The sequence below is a fragment of the Odontesthes bonariensis genome, chromosome 20 (genome assembly GCF_027942865.1).
Source record: "Odontesthes bonariensis isolate fOdoBon6 chromosome 20, fOdoBon6.hap1, whole genome shotgun sequence".
Classification (NCBI taxonomy): domain Eukaryota; kingdom Metazoa; phylum Chordata; class Actinopteri; order Atheriniformes; family Atherinopsidae; genus Odontesthes; species Odontesthes bonariensis.
Window position 1 is genome coordinate 22,437,183 of NC_134525.1, and position 21,812 is coordinate 22,458,994.

General features: G+C 42.0%; 1 protein-coding gene across 1 annotated transcript; it reads left to right on the top strand.

Annotated features, from left to right (window-relative positions):
• Nucleotides 1-21,672, top strand: ezh2 (enhancer of zeste 2 polycomb repressive complex 2 subunit). The gene is made up of 19 exons (XM_075452557.1): nt 1-989; nt 3,289-3,412; nt 4,764-4,892; nt 4,972-5,091; nt 5,200-5,320; nt 8,203-8,382; nt 9,544-9,649; nt 11,159-11,322; nt 11,510-11,607; nt 11,732-11,975; nt 15,303-15,469; nt 15,663-15,798; nt 16,986-17,111; nt 17,203-17,381; nt 17,525-17,620; nt 18,175-18,256; nt 18,339-18,419; nt 18,503-18,587; nt 18,920-21,672. The coding sequence occupies exons 2-19, from the start codon at nt 3,296-3,298 to the stop codon at nt 18,978-18,980; spliced, it is 2,292 nt and encodes a 763-aa protein (XP_075308672.1). The 5' UTR covers nt 1-989; nt 3,289-3,295; the 3' UTR covers nt 18,981-21,672.
• The last annotated feature ends 140 nt before the right edge of the window (nt 21,673-21,812 follow it).

Genomic DNA, 21,812 nt, shown 5'->3' on the forward strand with positions numbered 1-21,812 from the left:
ACGGAGTCCCATTGATACAGTGGAGTTTAACAGCCTTGCTTTTATTTACAATATATGCTGTTTGTTAGTAACTAACCTAATTAGATGCTAAAATCACAGCTTTTCGGCTGTCATCTTGCCTCGTGCTCCCTCCTGAACAGAGGACAGGTGAGGTGAGCGAGCATCTCTTTTTTTGAACGCTGCCAAGAATTTCCAAGCACACGATTTAAAGACTATCCCCTCGGTGGCCATTATCAATTCAACATAGTCAGGCGGAGATAGATTTTTTAAATTTAATTTCAGTCGGTTTGAACGTTGCAGTGTTAGACATCAATGTGACAAATGACACGAGTTAAAACGCTAGTGGAATATTAACACTTAAGTATGTTCGTTACTGATTTAGCTGTCACTTTGTGTTTTGATTTTTATTCCTCTGACAAGTGAGAGAACAAAGGAAACCTATGCACATGTCTCCGCTGCAGGGCCCTCGGTGTATCTCTAGGTCTCATTGGCTGTTACCGGTACACCGTCAGACCTATTGTGGGACACCACACTTGGAAAAAAAACTAACATCAGCTTCTCTAATTGGTCCAAATGTTTGGCGCCTCTTGAATCTGCTGCAGCTGTAGTGGGCGGTTGAGTGCGAGACTGTAGGCAGTTTGAACCGCGTCTGTGTTGAAGCGGAAACATTGAAATTAAACAGTTTGTTCTGAGGCAAGATAGAACGAAACTATACGATTACCAGCCACAAACGGGGTTTGGTGCTTGAGAACCAAAGTAAGGAAAGGGCAACTTTTGTTGTTTGCCGCTTCTGGGTGTGTGAAGCCGGGTGTCGCGCGAAGCGAATCGCTCCCTCCTGCCGAGCTAATTGCTAGCTAGCTGCGGTGCTAACGTTACGGCTAGCCGGGACACGGAGCGAGCTAATCCCCAACACAAAGGACGACTTCGCCGGTCTTCGTCCTATCACTCCCGAATCTCTCCGTTGGATGAGGACTGAGCCTTCCATACAGGTGAGATAAGCTGTCAGTGCCAGTGTCTTTATTTACAACACATTTGTTGCTATTCAAATGGCCCGGATTTGTTCTTGGTGCCTTGTGAATGCCTCAGTCTTTGTCAACTAACCAACTGTTAGCTCGCCGGGGTGTCGTGACAAATTTAGTATCTCTGTCAAAATGCACACCCCCATAAAATCATTTTACCGTAGTTTCTTTAGAATAAATAATTTATTATGGATTGCAAGCTCGTGGTTCTTAAAGAGAGACTGATTTATATTATGTTCTACGGTTAACCGGTTTGTATGCTAGGGGAAGCACATTTTGAGTGGGGTCCAAACTTGGCACGACAGCGGTCGCTTCCCTGAGCTTGAGTTTTGTTTCTTTAATGTGTCTATTTCACCCTGAAATTTAGTTATTACTCACCTACTATCACATTCTTAACGTTTCCGCATAGTTTACTAGTTATTGTTGGGGGTGTTGATGTATATGACCTGCATTTCCTGAATCTGGGGGGACTTTTCAGCTTTGAAACACCTTGCATTTTAATGCCCGCGTTAGTATAATACTTTATTATGTGTGATCGTCCCTTAAGGAGCCAAACTGGGCGAACAGTAGAAGATTGACTTCCTCTTGTTTTGTCTTGTGGGGGCGATGTTCAACTTTTGGCTTCATTATAACCCTCATAACCTTGAGTGAGCTGCAATTGTTGTGTTGTTTAAAGAGCTGACACCTGATCCAGGAAGCTTTTATTTCACCTGTCAAGGGAGAAGTCCTGTCAAACAGCCACAGAGGATTGCATATGCTCAGCTATTGGCAAAGCCAACCCAATGTAGATTAAACAACACCCTCGTGTGAGTTCTAATATTTTGTTGTAAACATTCAATGTTTTATATTCAACTTTTTCTATCTTTGTGGGCTGTAATTTGTGGTGGTGTTGTTAAACTCAGTGGGGGTTTCAGATTCTGTCGACGCCATGTAAATATTGCGTAGGTATCTTAAGCTTTCCCTTTTTTTTTTTTTTTAATTTGCTCACAATCTTACAGCAGTGTGTGGTTTAAAGATTAAGTTTGGTCAAATTTGTCATGCTTTTGCAGTCCTGTACGTCTTCATGGCATCTGTCTGACACGTCTAATCTGAAGTGCGAGATTTGAGTCAGACCCGACAGGCTGGTTGGTAGCATCTCCTGCTCACTGCCAGGTGGCAGATGGATCTTGTAGCAGTATGAAGACAGACAGCTGATGTCATTTTCACAAAGTGAACACTTGGATTTCTTATCTAACTTCCTTCAGATCAGAGCAGATTTGTCAACCTCAAAGTTAACTCTTGAATGCAGAAGTGAGAGCTGAATTAAAGTGTTTTTTTGTTTTTGTTTTTTTACTGTGGATGTTCATCAGCCCGGTCGCATAAATTTTAATCACAGCCAGCCTTTATTTAAATCTCTAATTGATGTAACACTTGCTGATCTTCTGTCATTATGCTGCTGTCAGTAGGGATATCATGATCATAACATTTGAAATTCTGGTTATTGCTCAAACATTGGGATGAATGATTTAATCTTTGTTTTTATCTACTGCTATAGTAATAATACTGTTATAATACAAGCCTAACAGTAGTTTAATAATACATATGGACCTTCTAAAGAAGAAGAGGAACCATTTATTTGCTGTGAAAATTGCTTTTATTTGGGTTTAAGGCTTTGTGAACTTAAAATCCTGGAACTCCAGTTGTCTGTTCAGATGCACTAAATTGGATGGAGGGTGGAAGCATTAAAAACTAAGGAAATGTGACATTTCTGGTAATTTAATCCAGCTGTTATCAGACATGAATAGAGACGGTTATGTGAAATGATTACAGTTCATTTCAAGTAGTGCCCATCAACATATAGTGAAAGCCCCACCTGTTGGTGGATATTTCCATTTCCATACCGTTTCATTTTAAACTGTTCATTTGCAGGTTTCTAATATACTTTAAATTTAAAAAAAAAATTAACTGTCAATTACTCAACAACTGTTACTGAGAATAAAGCAATTGCCATTGTTTCAAACAGGTACTTTGGCCTACCTTGCTGTCTGAACCAGTAAGACATCAATGTTCTTCAGGGTTCTACATATAACTCAGTTACTATTGTTGAGTTTTGGTTTTTAAAGTTTGTGGTCATCCTTAAAACCTGAGTTTTTCTTCCTGATTTCTACCTTTTAAGTCTAAAAATGATGACAAACTTGTGTTTGTGTGGGGAAAAGAGTGTAAGCAAAGGACATGTGAAGACAGTTACTCTGTGTTTAGAAACCTTCATCGTCCTTCTGTCTGGCTGCAGGTTAATCATGGTGCTGACAGGGAAGCGCTCAGAGAAAGGTCCTGCCTGCTGGAAGAGGAGGGTAAAGTCTGAGTACATGAGACTTCGGCAGCTGAAGCGCTTCAGGCGGGCAGATGAGGTCAAGGTTTGTTCACACACACAAAGACCTTCATAATGTACAAATATTCAACGCAGCCGGGTTAAAGGCGGGGTAGGGGATCTTTTTCTGGAACATTTTTTTACATATTGCTTGAAATACTCTTCACACCCCCATTGCAACCAATTAATTAAAAGTTTTGACACAAATATGAAAGGTTTTAGTGGCCTCTAGAACGTACAATCTAGGAAAAACACTATCCAATCATTGTGAACGGACCGTTCACAATGATTGGATACTGATGCCGTCTATCAAACTGCAATCTGCTCCTCCCTCCCCCTCCTCCCCCCCGTGCGCGTACCCTGCTCCGTGAACGAATTACACGTCCAGAAGCTTGGCAGGAAGCTAAACTAGAGCCAGCTTGGCTAACACCTAGCATTATTAAACGTATAGTTAGCATAAACTAAATACTAAATACGGCAACGATCGATGCTTGCTGTCAGAACAGCGCTCGTGCACCTTCGTGCGCGTTCATGTACTCTAGAGGCGTGCCTTCGGGGGGAAAGTGAAGAAAAGGGTTGGGACTTTTTACCTGTGTATTTTCAAAATGCAGCTTCGCTGGACTCAAAATCCAGGATCTCCTACCCTACCTTTAAAGTCTCGTTCATATTAAAACAGACCATCGGACACTTGCTCCACAACGTTGATTTTCCAATCATTCAAAATCTTCTCTTCCAGGTTACTTAAAAACTTTGATAGGTCACCATTTACCTTTAGACTTTGACTCAGTTTCAAAGTTAGATTTTAAAAAGTTTTGATGAACTAAAGGTAGCAACTCACTTTCTTAAAGTCTTATCTTTTAAAAAAGCTTCACACTTTCCTGTTTAGTGTCAAAACTTGTGAAACAGTTGATTTTAAGATGCTACAGATCTGCCAAAAAATGCTGTAAAGCTGTGAACCAATCAGTCTGTTTGGGATTTATAATGTCAAACATCCATCTGAATTAAGGTTTAAAATGTTCTTGTAACCATGTGAATTAAACCAAATTTGTGGGATAAGTTTGATGTTGGACGTCTTGAATAGTATTAAACACGGGTCGAACCAAACCGTCCCATTTTTCTTTTTATTGTGTAAGTTGGATAAAACTAGAAATAAACGTAAAACATTCACTAACTTGTCATATATATTTACATGATCATATAAATAACAGTTACAGCAATTATACCAGAAATTTTGATCGTCTTGAATACAGCACGTCCGACTTAAATTGTCCCAGCTGCGATATATTTCAATATAGATAAACCTGGAATGATTTTGATGCCTGAAGTCAAAGCTTGACTCTGCTGCTCTTTGTTCTGAAAAGTAACTGTAATTAATTTAAGTCCTCGCACTCTTCCAGAGCATGTTCAACTCCAACCGTCAGAAAATCATGGAGCGAACCGATATTTTGAACCAGGAGTGGAAGACCAGGCGGATCCAGCCGGTACACATCATGACGTCTGTCAGCTCCTTACGAGGGACCCGAGAAGTGAGCGGAGATTCTCAGGATCCTGTGATGATGCAGTTGAACTGTTCTGAGTGCACGTTCTCTCGTCTGTTCCTTGCAGTGCACGGTGGACAGCGGTTTCTCTGAGTTCCCCAGGCAAGTTATCCCCCTGAAGACTCTGAACGCCGTGGCCTCAGTCCCTGTTATGTACTCCTGGTCACCGCTGCAGCAGAACTTCATGGTCTGTATTAACCTCTTTTAATTTAAAACATGAAAAATTATACTTAATACCACTACTTTGCAGCCTGTGCTAGTGGACAGTTGAATCACAGCTTGTGTAATGCTTCAGGTGGAGGATGAGACGGTGCTGCATAACATTCCCTACATGGGAGATGAGATCCTGGACCAGGATGGTACTTTCATAGAGGAGCTCATCAAGAACTATGACGGAAAAGTCCACGGAGACAGAGGTGAGGATCGGTGGGCTTTAAACTCTCTTTATTGGGTTTAGCTGATGGCTGTTTCTTTATGAACTATGAACTCCTCTCATTGTGGTACACTAAGGGAAACAAGAGTTTCTTCTGTTCCCACATTTTGTTTTGGATTCAGACTAAAAATAGCATTTTTAGACAAGCTTTGAACATCTGCTGCTGTGGATGTTTTCCATCTTGAACAAAATAACTGGTGAGAAGACCAAATGTGATTCTGGACATCCAGTTTATTTAATTTCCCTTTGGGATAAGTAAGTTATCATTTGATTTAATTTCAATTTAGTTTAATTTTTTGTTTGAGTTGTGGATTGTCGTGTATAAGAGCATTATCCTCACTTGGCATCCTGACACAGGATATTTGACTTCTATAAAGCTTTCATCCCAAACATTTTCTTTCCCCACATAAATTCTGAAATAAAAGGTGTAAGTTTGCTTATTTAATATTTTAGAGCACTTCATCATGTGATTGGACAGTGCACGGGCTTGCAAAAAGATGCTGTTTTAGATTTTACATTTTTGCGTCATTATGCTTCCTTTTTTCCATAAATCTCATTGTAGAATCTAACCGGTTAAGTTGTAAATGAAAAATAAAAATAGGGACTGTTTGGAACATTAACATTGGTAAATTAAATACAGAGAATAACATTTACTTCTGTGCAGACTGATGAACTCAAGTTGTTTGATGTTTTGTCTCGCTCAATTTAATTTGTTAATATAGATCTATTTTTGCATTTAACGCCTGCAACACACTCCAAAAAAGGTAGCTACAGAGGTTATTTAGGGTTGGTAATGAAAATAAGGATGTTATTTCAAATGGGGGGCGTCAGCAGGTGCTTCTGGTCATGATCTGGCACACAAGAAGCATCCCTGAAAGGCTTTTAGGAGCAAAGGGCAGAGGATCTCCAGTTTGTCTACAAATGTGAGAAAATCAATAAACTGTTTAAAAACAAATTTTCTCAAAGTATGATCGGAAGCGATTTTTCTCCCTCTACAGTGCCTCGATCTCTGATGCCTCAGACTGTATTTACGCTGGTCGCCTTGGTCACTGGGCAAGCAAAATGTGACATGAACATAGCACGGTAACCGTTTATTCCGGTGATTCAAGCATGCTGTGATGTACATTGGGCATCACTACTGAGAAAATGGTGCCACAACACCACGGGGATATCTTGAAAAGAAGTCATACAGGCCATACACAGATGAAACTGCACAGTTTCAACTTCTCTGTTCCACTTCTATTGACGCTTCTGTAACATTTATAACAGTTGTACCTTCTTGGGTTTTGATATTTCGGAGAGATTCCTGTAGAGACGGACCATCTCATACATTCTTACCTGCGACTTCTTCTGTTTTTTAAACGCATCGCCTGTGGAGATCATGCCAGGTTACAAAAATCAAGCACGGCGTGACTATTTGAAACTAGGGATGACCCGATCCGATCACGTGGTTTCTGACTCGATCGGTATCGGACGTTTCATCCCGATCAGCGATCGGATGTATAGCCTATCTATATATGTATATTTCTTCTATTTATTTATTTATTTTTTAATCAGAACTATAATATTTCAAAACAAATGGGAAAAAATAACAGCTTAGTATTTACTGTTATGTGGTGGTACAGAGTCAGACCGTCTCAACCAACCATTATATACGTAGACGCCTCATAGACTGACGCTGCTTTTTGGAGCTGACCATGGATGTATCAGCGCGGCCGCCATCTTGGATGGGTCTCCAATGCCTCCACATTGCATTTCGACTGAGGAAGGTTTATATCCCCAACTACAATAATCATAACTCCCCGAATTTTTGTGTCTATGGTCTCAACGACACACAAAAACGTCGCATGCAGCACGACGTCACTTTGCTGCGTGCCGTAAAGCGAAGCAGAACACGGCAGCAGCTTGAAGCTGGGGGCGCAAATATCCGCGGTGCGGAGGTATTTTAAAGGGGATGACAAAAACGTTGCGATTGCAAACTGAGATATGCAAACTTGGGATTTCAAGAGGTGGCAAGGACATCGCTAACATCCTTCATGAGAACCGGAACAGGCTCAAACAAGTTAGAGATGTTGGTTTTCATCAAGAAAAACGTACATTTTCTTCTGTGAAGCCAGAGGAGGAGAGTAAGAATTAGGAGTGCAGTTCCGAAAAGCACATTACTGCCTTACTTTATAACACTGTGGCACTTTTATTTGCTTATTTGTTTACATACCTGCCAAGTATTTCAAGTTGAGGTGCTGCTCGTTTTTATATTAGACATTGTTGCACTAAACTACAACGTGAAGAATTTGTTTATTACTTGATTACTTTTTTTGTTCAAGCTACCTCACAGAAGTGCTCTGTTTATAAGAGTTAAATGATAAAATAAGTGAATACATTTTTTTTTTTTTTAAAGTCAGGGACATCCTGGATATTTTTCTTCGCCGTTCTTCTTTTTTAATGTACTGTAGAAGTATCGGATTGGGACTCTGTATCGGCAGATACTCAAAATCAAATGACTCGGACTCGGGGGGCAAAAAAATCTGATCGGGACATCCCTAGTTGAAACCACACCAATGGTGCCTGGAGTGCCCGCTGTTGTAGGGGGGAGAATGTGGAGCATAAACCAAACACCAGACAGCACTGCATCAAGAACCTCAGTCATCAATAACTGATAGAACTACATGGATGAGGGATTATTGTGGGAAACAGAGGTGCCTCCGATGGAGAAAATTAGATTAGATTAAATTGATGAGACAAAAACTGTCAGCACTCAAAAGTTCTTAATCTTTAAATGAGCCTTTTCCATACTGACCCAACATTGTTCTTTGTGGTGATTTCATGCTCTGAAGTCATTTAAATGAACGTCTTGTGTTTTTGCAGAGTGTGGCTTCATCAACGATGAGATCTTCGTGGAGTTGGTCAATGCTCTGGCACAGTACAGCGACACCGAGGATGATGAGGAGGAGGAAGAACAGGAGTTAAAGGTTGACAAGATGGACATGTGTGATGGTAAAGACCACCCAGAAGATCCCCACAAAGATGGGCTCGTGAACAGTGAGAGTAAGTCCAGAGCTGAGATGTTACTGATGTGTGTCGTTGTTTATTTGTTCCTGTCGTTGGGTTGAACGTGACATCAACTGGTTATGTACAAGAGATGAACAGTGCTGCAGAGATTTGTTGTCAGAGTGGAGCAAAGTGTTCCATCGTTTCACATACCACAGGAAGTGTATACAATTTAGAATATGTCCATCGTGAAATCAGGTTTTCTCTTGGGGTGGTCAGTGTAGTGGGGTGGGTTAAGCAGACACCCCATGTACAGAGGCTACAGTCCTCGCTGCATGTCATTCCCCCTCTCTCTGCCCCTGCTTCCTGTCTGTCTTCAACTATCCTGTCCATTAAAGGCATAAAAGCCCCCCCCAAAAAAAAAAAATAAATAAATCAGGTTTTCTCTAAGAGATTGTTGAGGCCCAACAAATTAATAACAGCAGCATTCATCTTGGCTTTGTCTCAGCTCTATATCCAGCTTTACATTTCTTTTTTACTCAAAAATGGAGACAAAGCAAAGAAAATAATCTCATCAGAGACCTCACAAAGGCTTGTATTTTTAAGAAAAAAAAAAAATCTGTATTGCAACCAAAACTTGCAGCAAGTTTCATCCAAATAATAGCAACATGATGGATCTCCATCCGTCCATCCATTTTCTATACCCGCTTAATCCGTCGGTCGGGTCGTGCTGGGGCTCGAGCCTATCCCAGCGGTCATCGGGTAAGAGGCGGGGTACACCCTGGACAGGTCGACATGATGGATCTATTTTATCTTATTTCTGTCATTGAGGCAGTGTGATGAAAGCATGTTTTTTTTTTTTTAAAGTCTTATGTCAGCCAGTATGAAAGATCTAAAGCCCGTCTTCTCTAAAAGAGATGCTTGTTTACACAATAAATTCAGGATTTTAGACATGTTTGTGTCAGTTATTCTCACCACACGCAGCTGTTGACAGATTCGGGGCGCTCAGTGTAAAATAAATCAGCTAGGTTGGCCTCTTGCTCAGGATGTGAAACTTTCAAGGTTTAAAAACACGACTCCTGCTCAGATGTGGTGTATTCTACAGTTTCCTTCATGACTAAAAACACATCCTTCTGAGGAACTTAAGTTAATTCATTTTAGAAATTTGTAGTCCTGGAAAAAAAGTAAAGTTTTGAACCGTGCGTGTGTTGTCTCCAGGCAGAACCAACAATGACACCAGCAAGAAGTTTCCCTCTGACAAGATTTTTGAAGCCATCTCCTCCATGTTCCCCGACAAGGGCTCCACTGAGGAGCTCAAAGAGAAGTTAGTGGGTTTGTTTGTCTCTGAGTGTGTAATAATTTAGGGTAAATGCAAATCTTTTTAATTTGTCACGTCTACACTGTTCGTAAGATTAAAAGTCTGAGTAAAGCAGGTATAATTCACAATGTTTTTCTTGATTAAAAGCCAAACTTGAATCATTAAAACAATCATCGGGTAAATAAAATTGGGTCTTAATGTCATGGTGAGATGATCAGTGCTCTGCCCAACCCAGACACTATTAACAGATCTCAGGTCAGTTAAAATGAACTGCTCGTTTTAACTGAATCCAACTGCTTTCAAGTTGAATCACAACACGTACAGCAGATTCTGAATCTTTCTGAATAAGTAATCAAATTCGATACACATGTTGGGTTTGTCCTGCTGAGGGCCAGCGGGGGACGGAGAGACTCGATCCACCAGTCAGAGGTGTATTCGTTAAAGGTTTGGCAGCTAAAATCAGGGAGCTGTTGGTAATGATACTCAACTCTTTTTGCACAGAATCAATCCAACCGTAGTTACTTTGGTTTTCAGAGTAGGCACACAGCACTCTGTCCTTTAACTCCGGCGTGTGCACATACACTCCTGAGATTGTTAACTTGGGTCTAGAATCCACAGAATATAAATCTGATTCCTTCCCCTCCAACATCAGCACCACAACACTCCTCATCACAATAGTAATCTGGTTTGTCCTTATCTCAATATTTCTGGCAGTTATGTGAGATATATTCCTGCAATGAAGACAGTTTTCTAGCTACTTGCCAGATACACAGCTGGATAACACGGTTGGAGGCTAATGTAATGCAGTATGCCTGCTTATAACGTTACAGGGTTGCCTTTGAGTGTCTTGGATACCTTCTCACTACCTCACTGGCTTCTGATTTCAGACCAGCCCTAAAAATCTTTAGCAGAAAATTAATAAACAGTTCAACTTCATGATTAAACAAGACACAGTTCACAAACACGTTTTCAGTGACTACAAATAACACGTTTCCGTGTAAATCTCAGAAGTTGCTTTGCTCTGACTCTATAAGATGAGATTTTGAACATTCAAGGAGTTTTTCCATCTTTTCTTATGATCAAATTCACCGTTGCTGCCCTTCAGTAGCCGGAATGTTTAACACAGAAATCAATACTGGGCGATAATGTATTCAATATTATGTCATTATCGTTTCATAAATGTTACGTTTTTTAGGAAGAAAATTTCTAAAAGGAATCAGAATATCTCTGCTGCTGTGACCCCACCAGCACAAAATGTGTGTTAGCTTAACTGAAGGAGTGTGTGGGCTCTAAATGACAGATGTGAAAGAGAAGGAGAAACTGTCACACTTTTAGTGTAACAGGATCTTTTTATTTGGTAGACAACCGTTGACAGGGTTTGGCAGACATAACAGTCGTACTTACCGTTGTTATACAACAGCAAGGGTTTAATCACGTGGGAGTATCTTTTTACTCTGTTGTATAAGTGTCTCAACCAGCAGAGGAGTAACCATCTTGTGTCTGTGTGTATTTCAGGTACAAAGAGTTGACGGAGCAGCAGCTGCCCGGTGCACTGCCGCCTGAATGCACGCCGAACATCGATGGACCAAATGCTCGCTCTGTGCAGCGCGAGCAGAGCCTGCACTCCTTCCACACTCTGTTCTGCAGACGCTGCTTTAAATACGACTGTTTCCTCCACCGTTAGTACACATTTTATGCACTGAATTTGTCTTCTTATATAAGACAACACCGGCTTAAAAACTCTCATCGTGGTTAATTTTAGGCTTTTAACAGTTTATCGGTGGCTTTCTTGAAAGTTTCTAATATAACTAGCCATTTAAAATGTGTGTGTGGCATCTTTTTAACAGGTAACTTTCTCTCTTTTAGCTTTCCATGCAACTCCAAACACTTATAAGCGCAAGAACTTGGAGAACCTGGTGGACGGTAAACCCTGTGGCATCGACTGTTACATGTACCTGGTCCAGGTGAGTCTCTGGAATAATTAATACCACTGTTTTTATTTATGTTTGTGTTTTCAGCTGATTGTCAGACATGAGTAAATGAAGAACTGCTCTAATGTGTTTAACTAAAACCATGTTGTTGACTCAGGATGGGATGGTGCGGGAGTACCCTGCTGGTGTGGTTGCCGAGCGGGCCAAGACTCCTTCCAAACGCACCGTGGGCCGCCGCCGCGGACGACTGCCCAACAGCAACAGCAACAGCCGACCCAGCACCCCCACAGTTTCCTCGGAAACCAAGGACACAGACAGCGACCACGAGGGAAGCAAAGAAGACGAGAGAGACAACGACAAAGACGATGAAGACAAGAAAGACGAGACCACCAGCAGCTCTGGTACAGTCTCACACAAGTTATGTTTATATGAACATCTCAAACAAGCTGCTGTAAACACTTCTTCCTTTTACAGACAAACAGATTTAAAGTGGACGTGATCATTTCAAGTCATTTCATTCCTAATCTTTGGTACTTCCTGTATTAGCTTTGTATGCTTTACAACTCCAAATAGTTTGTAAATAGTTCAGATCAACTTTGAAAAGTACGAACGGACCACTCGTTCTTTTCACTTCCGCTTTTAAAATGCTCACAGTGGATAACGTGCACACTGTAGCTCCCCTGGGCATGCACGCTCTGTCTAAAAGGAAATCCTGCCTTTCACTCGCTGTGACTTGTGAGTCAGAAGGTTTGTAGAAAGAGTCTTTGAGTTTTAGACTTCTGGGTAAAATGAGTTCTTTCTACATTAAGATAGTAAAACAGTCGTATGCTTTTTTATTTTATTTTTTTTTATTTTATTTTTTTTCCCCCAAGCTTTGGATGACTTTTGATGTGATAATACATCATTTCGACAAAGCAGAAAAGATGTGGAAAAGCTTACCGTGGCACTTTTAAATTGTTTTAAGGTTTTATTTTATTATTATGGCATCATGGAACCATCTTTATCTCTAGAATAGCGTCCATCAATTTTCCTTCGTCAATCAAACTACTCAAAGAACTGAGCTGCTTCCTGATTAATTGTGAAACTTATTCATAATTTCACTAAATCTACCAAATAATTTGGGAAATTCCCTCAAACATTCACAGATATATCATGGAATAAGTTTAATTTGACATATGGAGCAGCCTCCTTCTCCAAGAACCCACTTGGTGCTCCTGTTCTCTCTTTTTTTTTTTTTTTTTTTTTCTGCTGCTACTATTGCAGCATCTCTCAGTTATCCACAGACAGAATTGATTGATATGAACTTTGAGGGTTTGGTAAGTCCGGGCGTCCGGTAGCAAACGGGCCATGTTTTGATTCTCTGCGTTTAGTACAAGCTGCACACTTCTCACTGCCACCTTACAACTACACCTGCCGTGTGCGCATTTTGTGCTCGGACACAGAAAGTTGTTGTTAGCATCAAGGAGCAACTCTGCTGAGTTGTAGATACAAAGGCAACGGTAGACGAGGAGGAAGAAGAGTCCTCCTGTTTCTGTAGCAGCAGATGAAATGCTGCTTCATTTGAATGAAGAGGCTCTTTAGCTAGCAGTTCTAGCTCTGATTCTTAAACCTTTATTTTCTACAACGCTACATTTATGAAAACAAGTATTTCTAAGTAGGGCTGAACGATTTTAAGAAAAATTGAAATTGCGATTTTTCTGGCAGAGATTGCGATTTCGATTTCAACCACGATTTATTTTCTTTAAATCAAGTTTCAGTGTAAATTAATTCAATGCGGCTGGCCCCGGTTCGACTTCCGCACCGGGCGGCCCTGTGCTGCGTGTCTTTCCCCTCTCTCTGCCCCCTGCTTCCTGTCTCTCTCAAACTGTCCTAACATTAAAGGATAAGACCGTTTTTTTGACATTGGGCCCTTGATTTCACATTATAACATGATGTTCTACTCACCCCTGCTTGTTGTTGGTCATTTGGAGCTGTTCCGAAGATATTCGCGAGGCGTCTGGCTGCTCTCTTGAGATATTCGGCCATGAAACGGTTTCCTATGGGCAAGTTTATACAGGCACAAACTATGCTGTTTATAATTTATTAATTACTGTACACTAGCACTGATAACGTGGAGGTGCGTCGCTTACTTAAAAAAATCCGGGTTACTAATTTTGAATTTTAGCCGAATGAATAAATAGGCAGCAGGTCTGTGGGCTGTCTGTGGCAGTAGCACCACGAGGACGTCAGTAACACCCACTTTACGACAAAAATTCAAAATTATAGTAACCCGGATTTTTTTAAGTAAGCGACGCACCTCCACGTTATCAGTGCTAGTGTACAGTAATTAATAAATTATAAACAGCATAGTTTGTGCCTGTATAAACTTGCCCATAGGAAACCGTTTCATGGCCGAATATCTCAAGAGAGCAGCCAGACGCCTCTCGAATATCTTCGGAACAGCTCCAAATGACCAACAACAAGCAGGGGTGAGTAGAACATCATGTTATAATGTGAAATCAAGGGCCCAATGTCAAAAAACCGGTCTTATCCTTTAAAGGCATAAAAAGCCCCAAAAAATAGCTGCGGTCGGCAACTTTTTTTTAGTCATATTAGCTTGAACTGTCATGGGATTCTGGAAGTAGAATATTAAATAGGCTGTTTAGGAAAAATAACTAAATCTGTAGCTCCCTCTGAAGCCTGTAATCATGCTTGCAAAAACCGAGCGCTCCCGGCTGTTTTTAACCAATCAAGTTAGGGTGGAGGAATCCTACCTGTCAATCACAGCTTGTGCACACGCTGCTGAGCGTGAGTCTGCCCCAGCTTGTGTGCGCTCACACTGGTGTGAACTCACGTGCACAACCTCGTCCACAGAGGGGGAGGGGTTTGGGGGGCGATTCGGAGCTTGTTAGAGGTTGGAGAGGGACCTGAAAGTTGTATCGGTTCGAATTTTCCGAGTTTAGACTCGCAATTTTGAAAAGCTGCCAACGGCAGCTTTTCAAAAAAAAAAAAAAATGCACCGAAAAAAACCCGCAGCTTTGACGATCGCAAAATCGTGTTGTCTGAGATCGCGATTTTCGGTCGAAAACGATAGATCGTTCAGCCCTATTTCTAAGGCACACCTTTATGTCTTTATAAGATTTTTTTCAAGTTCTTTTTACAGCAGATGTATAGAGATATAAACTGAACTAAAAGACATTTGGATAACGTATTATAGTGCTAAAAAAAGTAGTTCACACTGGGGTTCAATGAGATGACCACAGGAGAAGAGAGATGGAGCAACAACAAAGTACATCACTGCGTTAAGTTCAGAGAAACCCTCGTGTTGGAGAAACAGAACAAAATGGAAACTACTGTCTGAATACGACAGCAGAAGACCTGTTGCTGAGGACACAAGTCATATGTGTAGAATTAATTTCAGGTCCTGATAATCAGAGCAACATTTAGCCCTTAAAATTTAAAAGTAAACAGTACAGGAAGTAATGTATAAATTAGATCCTCATGGTCTTGTTAAACTGCTGTAAGAACTCACTGTCTGACCCATTTGCTCCCATTTTTGTGAAAGCGATGCAGTGTGTTAAGATTTCTGTGATGGTGAATAAATGTTAACAAGGTGTCTGTTAGATGACGAAGTTTCTGAAACTTTACACTTCTTTTTGTCACACTTCATAGAGCAGTTTGGTTCAGGTTCTGGTTTCTTTTGGCAAAATGAGGGCAGAGATCTTAGTGTGGATTTAACGTGTCTACAGAGGGTAACTCACGCTGTCAGACTCCAGTAAAGATGAAGCTGACCGATGAGGCTGAAGCGGTGGAGTGGAGCGGAGCCGAAGCATCTCTGTTCAGGGTTCTCATCGGGACGTACTACGACAACTTCTGCGCCATCGCACGGCTCATAGGCACCAAGACCTGCAGACAGGTGAGCCTTCGCTACCGATATGAAACCCTCTGTTTCACCTGGTTAAGATTGTGCACACAGACTGGAAAAAAAAGTTAGAATTTGAGCTGTTTTAGAGCTATTAGCTCACCTTAAATGTCTCGCAAACATACCGCGGTGTTCTCTGTTGGCTTTAAAAAGAAAAAGGTCATGCGTTCTTCTCTTCGTCCTCCAGGTTTACGAGTTCCGGGTGAAGGAGTCGGCCATCATCGCTCGCGCTCCTGCAGAGGACGAGGACACGCCGCCGAGAAAGAAGAAGAGGAAACACAGACTGTGGGCCACTCACTGCAGGAAGATCCAGTTAAAGAAAGGTCAGAGGTCACAACTTTATCTCTTCATTTTAAGTTTCTTACAGAAGGAAGCGTGTCGAAGGGTTTATTACGGTGCGTTTGTTTGGGCCAAGTCGAACATTTTCTCATGATTAAGAACCTGTCACGTAAACAGTGAATCTGTGATGGGAAATATTGATTAATGTGCTTTAACTGATATTCAGATAAATATCCGGTTGTGTCTGATTCTAAACTGAATTATTTCTGAATATATTAAACCTGTGTGACCTCTTAAATTTCTTGATAAAACATTTAGTTCCCTTACAAACTAACTCTCCATGGTTGGAAACAGTTTAGCCTCGAGAAAACACAAAACTTTAAGTTGTTGAGAGAGAGAACTGTCAGGCCTGCCTTCACCCACTGAAAGTTTGAGAATGAGAAAACCAGTATGAAGGAGAACTCTATAAAGCTTGACTAAAACGACTTAACCACAATATTTGGAGTTAAATTAGCCTTACTAGCTAACAATTAAAGCTCTGTCCAGATGATCGTGATGAAAACCACAAGCTGAAATCAGTTTGGTTTAGTAAGGTGCTCCTCAATGTCGAGGATGCTTTCTAGGTTGAATGGGGCCTTCCAGCTGGTTTCCATCACAGGCAGGGAAAGACTCTCCTACAAACACAGTGCAGTGTTGCACTGTGTTTGTAGTCACCGCACACTTGAGCCATCTTCATTCGTCATCCTACAGTTGCATCACAGGTGGTTCCTTCATGGCAAAGTATCTTTATCGTCCCAAATTGGAAAGTTAGTTTGCAGCCAGGATTGACAAAGTAGACACATTAGAAGTCTACAAGTTCTCATTTTCATCCAGAAACAAAGTCTTTGTTGACTTTTTTGAGGTATGACTGGTGTGTTCATCAAAGCAAAGCTTATTAATGATCACAACCCCCAGTTATTCATGACACTTTAATGCTGGTCAAAACAGGACTTCAAACCTGAGTGGAATTCTGAAGGTTGCATGGAAAGAGCTGCTCTTCCCCTTTAAGAGGACTCCCAATCCCAGAGTCATCATCACATTTCAGGATGTCTGTTTAAACATTTGCTGCAGTTCCTGTGCACAAACCCAAAAGAGGGGAGCTGCTGTGAAAAGGAAAACCTCAGACGATCGTTTGCTGATCAGCTGAAAACAAAAACATGTTTGACCTCTAATATCTCACATTGTCACACAGATGGATCATCCAATCACGTGTATAATTACCAGCCGTGTGACCACCCTCGGCAGCCCTGCGACTCCTCGTGTCCCTGCGTCACCGCTCAGAACTTCTGTGAGAAGTTCTGCCAGTGCAGCTCCGAGTGTAAGAACACACACCTTCCCAGCTAAAAGACGGCTGAGATGCATGTTCTGCTCTGGGCCTGATGTTTCCTCCGTCTCATGTGCTTCTGCAGGTCAGAACCGTTTCCCAGGTTGTCGGTGCAAAGCCCAGTGTAACACCAAGCAGTGCCCCTGCTACCTGGCTGTGAGGGAGTGCGACCCGGACCTCTGCCTGACCTGCGGTGCCGCAGACCACTGGGACAGCAAGAACGTGTCCTGCAAGAACTGCTCCATCCAGAGAGGAGCCAAGAAGGTAGAAATGCTGTCGCCTGGACCTTTAATCGCGCTTATAGTTGGTGTAAAAACAACTGGAGCTCGAACCGTCTCCATTCTACAGAAAAGTATCCTGCGCATATATGTTTCTGTAATAAACTCGCTCTGCTTTCCATCTCTCAGCACCTGCTGCTGGCCCCGTCTGATGTGGCGGGTTGGGGCATCTTCATCAAAGAGCCGGTCCAGAAAAACGAGTTCATCTCTGAGTACTGTGGAGAGGTAAGGATGCTGCCCCCCCCCCCTCAGGTCTAGTGCTCGTTACTGATGATGTCTGAGGTGCTTCCTGGAGTCCAGCATCAAACATTTTACCTCAGCATAAACAAAAGCAGGTCTCATTTGTTGGCTTTCATCAGTTAGAATTATTGCCAGGGATGGAGCATGGGCTCCCCCTGGGCAGCCTGGTCACAAACTCTAAATGTGTGTACTCTGACAAATCAACTGAGAAATGAAAGTGAGGAAAAGTTGGGAAATATGAAATGGAAAATGTCCTGAATTCTGATTTGCACAACTGCACCTGAATGCACCATTCTTAGGATTCTTTATAAGGACGTTTTTAGGCCTTGAATGAAAACAGGCACTGGTTGTTTGGAATGTTTTTATTCAGGCAGGAAAAGCCCTGATGGACAGCTGGACTGCTGTAGAGATGATGCTCAGGTGGTGTCAAAGAAAGAAATGAACACCTATGACAGGTGTCTCTAAAATAGAACTGTTTGTGCAAATGTTTTTCAGTTTTAATTTGCTCTAAAACATACTTTTTTTTTTTCTGTCTGCAGATTATCTCCCAGGATGAAGCCGACCGCAGAGGGAAGGTCTACGATAAATACATGTGCAGCTTCCTCTTCAATCTCAACAACGGTAAACCAGGGTCTTCATTAACTGATCTGGTTCAATCCCTCAGCTTCTGGTGCTTTTTAAAGCTGTTTTCTGCTCTCTGCAGACTTTGTTGTTGATGCCACGAGGAAAGGCAACAAGATCCGCTTTGCCAACCACTCTGTCAACCCTAACTGCTATGCAAAAGGTAAGAAGATCAGCACATGGGAGCTCAGTGGAGGTTGTGTCTCTGTGTGCCTCTGCAGTGACTCATGTGTCTCTTCTCTGCAGTGATGATGGTGAATGGGGATCACAGGATAGGGATCTTTGCTAAGAGAGCCATCCAGACTGGAGAGGAGCTGTTCTTCGACTACAGGTCAGTAACGGATCAATCAGAAGCTTTTCTCTCATGTCAGGCTCTCAAAGCTCAGAATAATTTGTGTTCTATAGAAAATAGTATTTTTGCAGCAAAAAGGTGATTCCCAAAGAGTTATTCCAACCTGTTGAAGAATAAAGGTGCTCAGACAAAGTTTGTTTTTGCCTTATTTACTGTGTTTATATTTGTTTGACCATGTTTCAATGAATCACTGCAACCGTTTTCCTTTTAGTGGGTTTTATCACAGGAAGATTCCCATAAAACACCTGTATCTGTATTCCCAGAACTGAGGAATATAATAAACTTATATCAACTGTTTTCCTGCTGCTCAGGTACAGCCAGGCCGACGCTCTGAAGTACGTTGGGATCGAGCGCGAGTTGGAGATCGCCTAACGCTGTGTTCTACCTCCACAAAGGCCTTACACTCAAACACAAACACACCTTCACTTCAGGAAATCCAGATGACTTATCAGAATTCTAGAAACTTCAGGAAAACTGGGAATATTTGGAGCTGAACTGTTTTTGTTGGGTTTTTTTGTCATGTTTTTTTAACTTTCCATACCCATTTTTTATTTTAATTTTTCTTCCGTCAACAAGTCCTCCTCTTCTGTCGGGATGTTTGGATACATTACTCTTCCCTCTGCTGAAGGTTCAGATCACTTGTTTTTCATTGGCCAAACAGCTCCACGGTGACAAGAGACAAACCCACACCTGTCTGCGTCGGAGCTTCAGGGACCAAAGTCCTCCACCAGCCGCTTTCACACCACTGACTCTGCTGTGTGTGATTCTGTGTGCAGCCACTTGTGAGTGGCTCAGTGTGCGTTTTTTTGCGACCTGAACCAGCCGCACGCTCCTCAGTACCACATCACTGTCGTTCACAAAGCAGCGTCCCACTGCAAAACAAACGGGTTTATAGTTGCTGTCCACATTTAACGAGCTTACAGAACACACGAGACGTGTTTGGATGTTGACTTTTCTGTTTGTCAAAGCTGAACAAGAAAGCTGCGTCAACCTTGAGCTTCGTAATCCAACAAAAGGGACTAAAGTTTTCCTCGTGCTCTCGTTTTGTCCGGTTCATTTGCATGAAAACATATTGGAATCATTTTGTAAAAGCTTGAAGGTAGTTGTTTCTTTAACTCCTCTTGGAAACCAGTCTTTGTCTTCAAACTAAAATTCAAATCTGAGAATTACCACGAAAGCAAAGCATCTTAGAGCTGGTGACCGCTCGGCTTCGGGTGCTAACGTGAAAGGTCTAAGCGCTTTGGCGGCTGATGTCGACCTTCCTAACGTTGCCTTTTGGCGTCATCTGCTCGCCTCAGAGCAACAAAGACCAAACCGATAGCTTTTATTCGTGCTCTCTTGATGCTCTGCTGTGAATCGGTCCTATGTTAAGGTTTCCCAGCATGCCTCAGGAGCGTCCTTTTCGACCAACGTGAACCTGCTGCAGGTGCTAGAGCCGGCTCAGAGCTTCGTAAATACGCCACTTAAATCTTTTCCACGCCGGTTGTGTCCTCTTGAATATTCTCCCCAGTTGTTGTCCAGTGCGAACAGATTGTTTCCAAGCTATGTTAGGCTAGAGGTTGTAATTCAGTAGAAGAAGTAGTTGGCTATGGTGGACATGCATGAGAGGAAGGACAGAGCTCTTCTTCAGGAATAACTTTAACTTCTGGGATATTACATCGTATCTGGAGAGACAGATCAGTTCCGTGAGTTTGTTTACGAACAGCTGGCGAGTGCGGTCACTTTAGTCTTTGCAGGTCAGACACGATTATCTAAAGTTGTTTCCCTTCTAACGTGCATCAAGCCGTCAAAAACCACCTCACACGAGCGTATAAACTCTTCAGCGCGTTGGCTTCCATTCATGTTTTATTCTTCTACCCGATTCACTTCACCATTGTCGCCATCCTCCGATTCTCAAAAAACTTTCTTCATTGTCCTTCGAACAGCACTCTTCTTCTACCTTCCTTTAACGGCAGCAACAAGGAGACTTTCCGTGTTTAAAACCTCCTGCGCAAATAAAGCATTAAGCATTTAAAAGCAGAAAATAAGAGGAAACCTGAGCTTACATCCATGCTGAAGCTTAGTTGTTAAACGTTCTGTTGGATTGGACGGAATCAAAGTTTTAGGCGGTCGCAGTATTCTTACCAGCCTCTGGAGACAGATTGGTGGTTAAAAAGCAACCTGAAACTCAAAGCACCAGAACCGTCTCGTTAGTGAAGACATCTTATAGTCAAATGGATCTTAAATGACGGACCTTAGTAGCAACAAAGACACCTCGATAAAGTTTCTATACATCGGCCTTGCTTATACACACATCCATAAGACCAAACTGAGGCACTGCCAAGTAAACCAGCAGCATTTTTCTGAACACTTTGACAAAAAATAAGGCCAAACTCGGAGAATAAGAGCCCGTTTTCCCTCAGTTGAAACCTTCAAACATCAAAGATTGATCTGAGGCTGCGAGCACCGACAGTTCAGCATAAATATTTATCCAACAGACAGAAGCTGTGATGGGAAACCTGCCCCTCGCTGCACTGCCTCGTCCTCGTGATGTCCGGTCTGTATTATGCTATCATGTTATTATTCAACAACTCTTTCTTGATGTTAATTCTGGTGCTCGCAAATACTCGTTTAATGTCTTTAAGACTCTTGGCAACAGCAAGCCCCTCCCCGTACCTATAATTTATTACAAACTTACGGTAAGAGACTGGGACGCGTCTCGTGCTGTTTGAGTCGGTGGATGAAATATTTCAGGGCCCTGAAACACGGTGCTTTGCTCGCAAGATTCCAACACCTTTCTGGAAATGTCAAATTCCACCTCAAGTGTGTGAATTCTTCCAATGGAAACCTGCAGGAATACTTCTTCTTTTTAAAAGACGATCACAAACCTGTCACTGCTGATCCAGATGAGCCTTCGTGGAAACCTCTTGAACTTCCTTCTGTAAAAGGTGCTACAGAGATATGATAAAGGTGCTCCAGCAGCTTCGTGGTGGTTTATAGAGGGCTGGGTAACAAAAACCAAATGTCTCTACTGGGCGCTTGTTGGTCACCTGTGAGCATCATGATGAAAAAAAAAAAAACTAAATACTTAAACCATGTGAATGAATAAATGTGCTGTGACCCGGCCCTCCCTGCAACTGCTGGGTATTTATCAGTTCCTCCCCGTCAGACCAGGACCACTCTTTCCTCCGATGACACCGGTGCTGATTTTGTAATGTTTACAGG

What these genes read in the sequence shown, in the direction of transcription:
- ezh2 (XM_075452557.1), top strand. Translation starts at nt 3,296, where the DNA reads ATGGTGCTGACAGGGAAGCGCTCAGAGAAAGGTCCTGCCTGCTGGAAG. An exon ending in AAAAGTCCACGGAGACAGAG is followed by an intron (nt 5,321 to 8,202) that starts GTGAGGATCGGT and finishes GTGTTTTTGCAG; the next exon opens with AGTGTGGCTTCATCAACGAT. An exon ending in GCACCAAGACCTGCAGACAG is followed by an intron (nt 15,470 to 15,662) that starts GTGAGCCTTCGC and finishes TTCGTCCTCCAG; the next exon opens with GTTTACGAGTTCCGGGTGAA.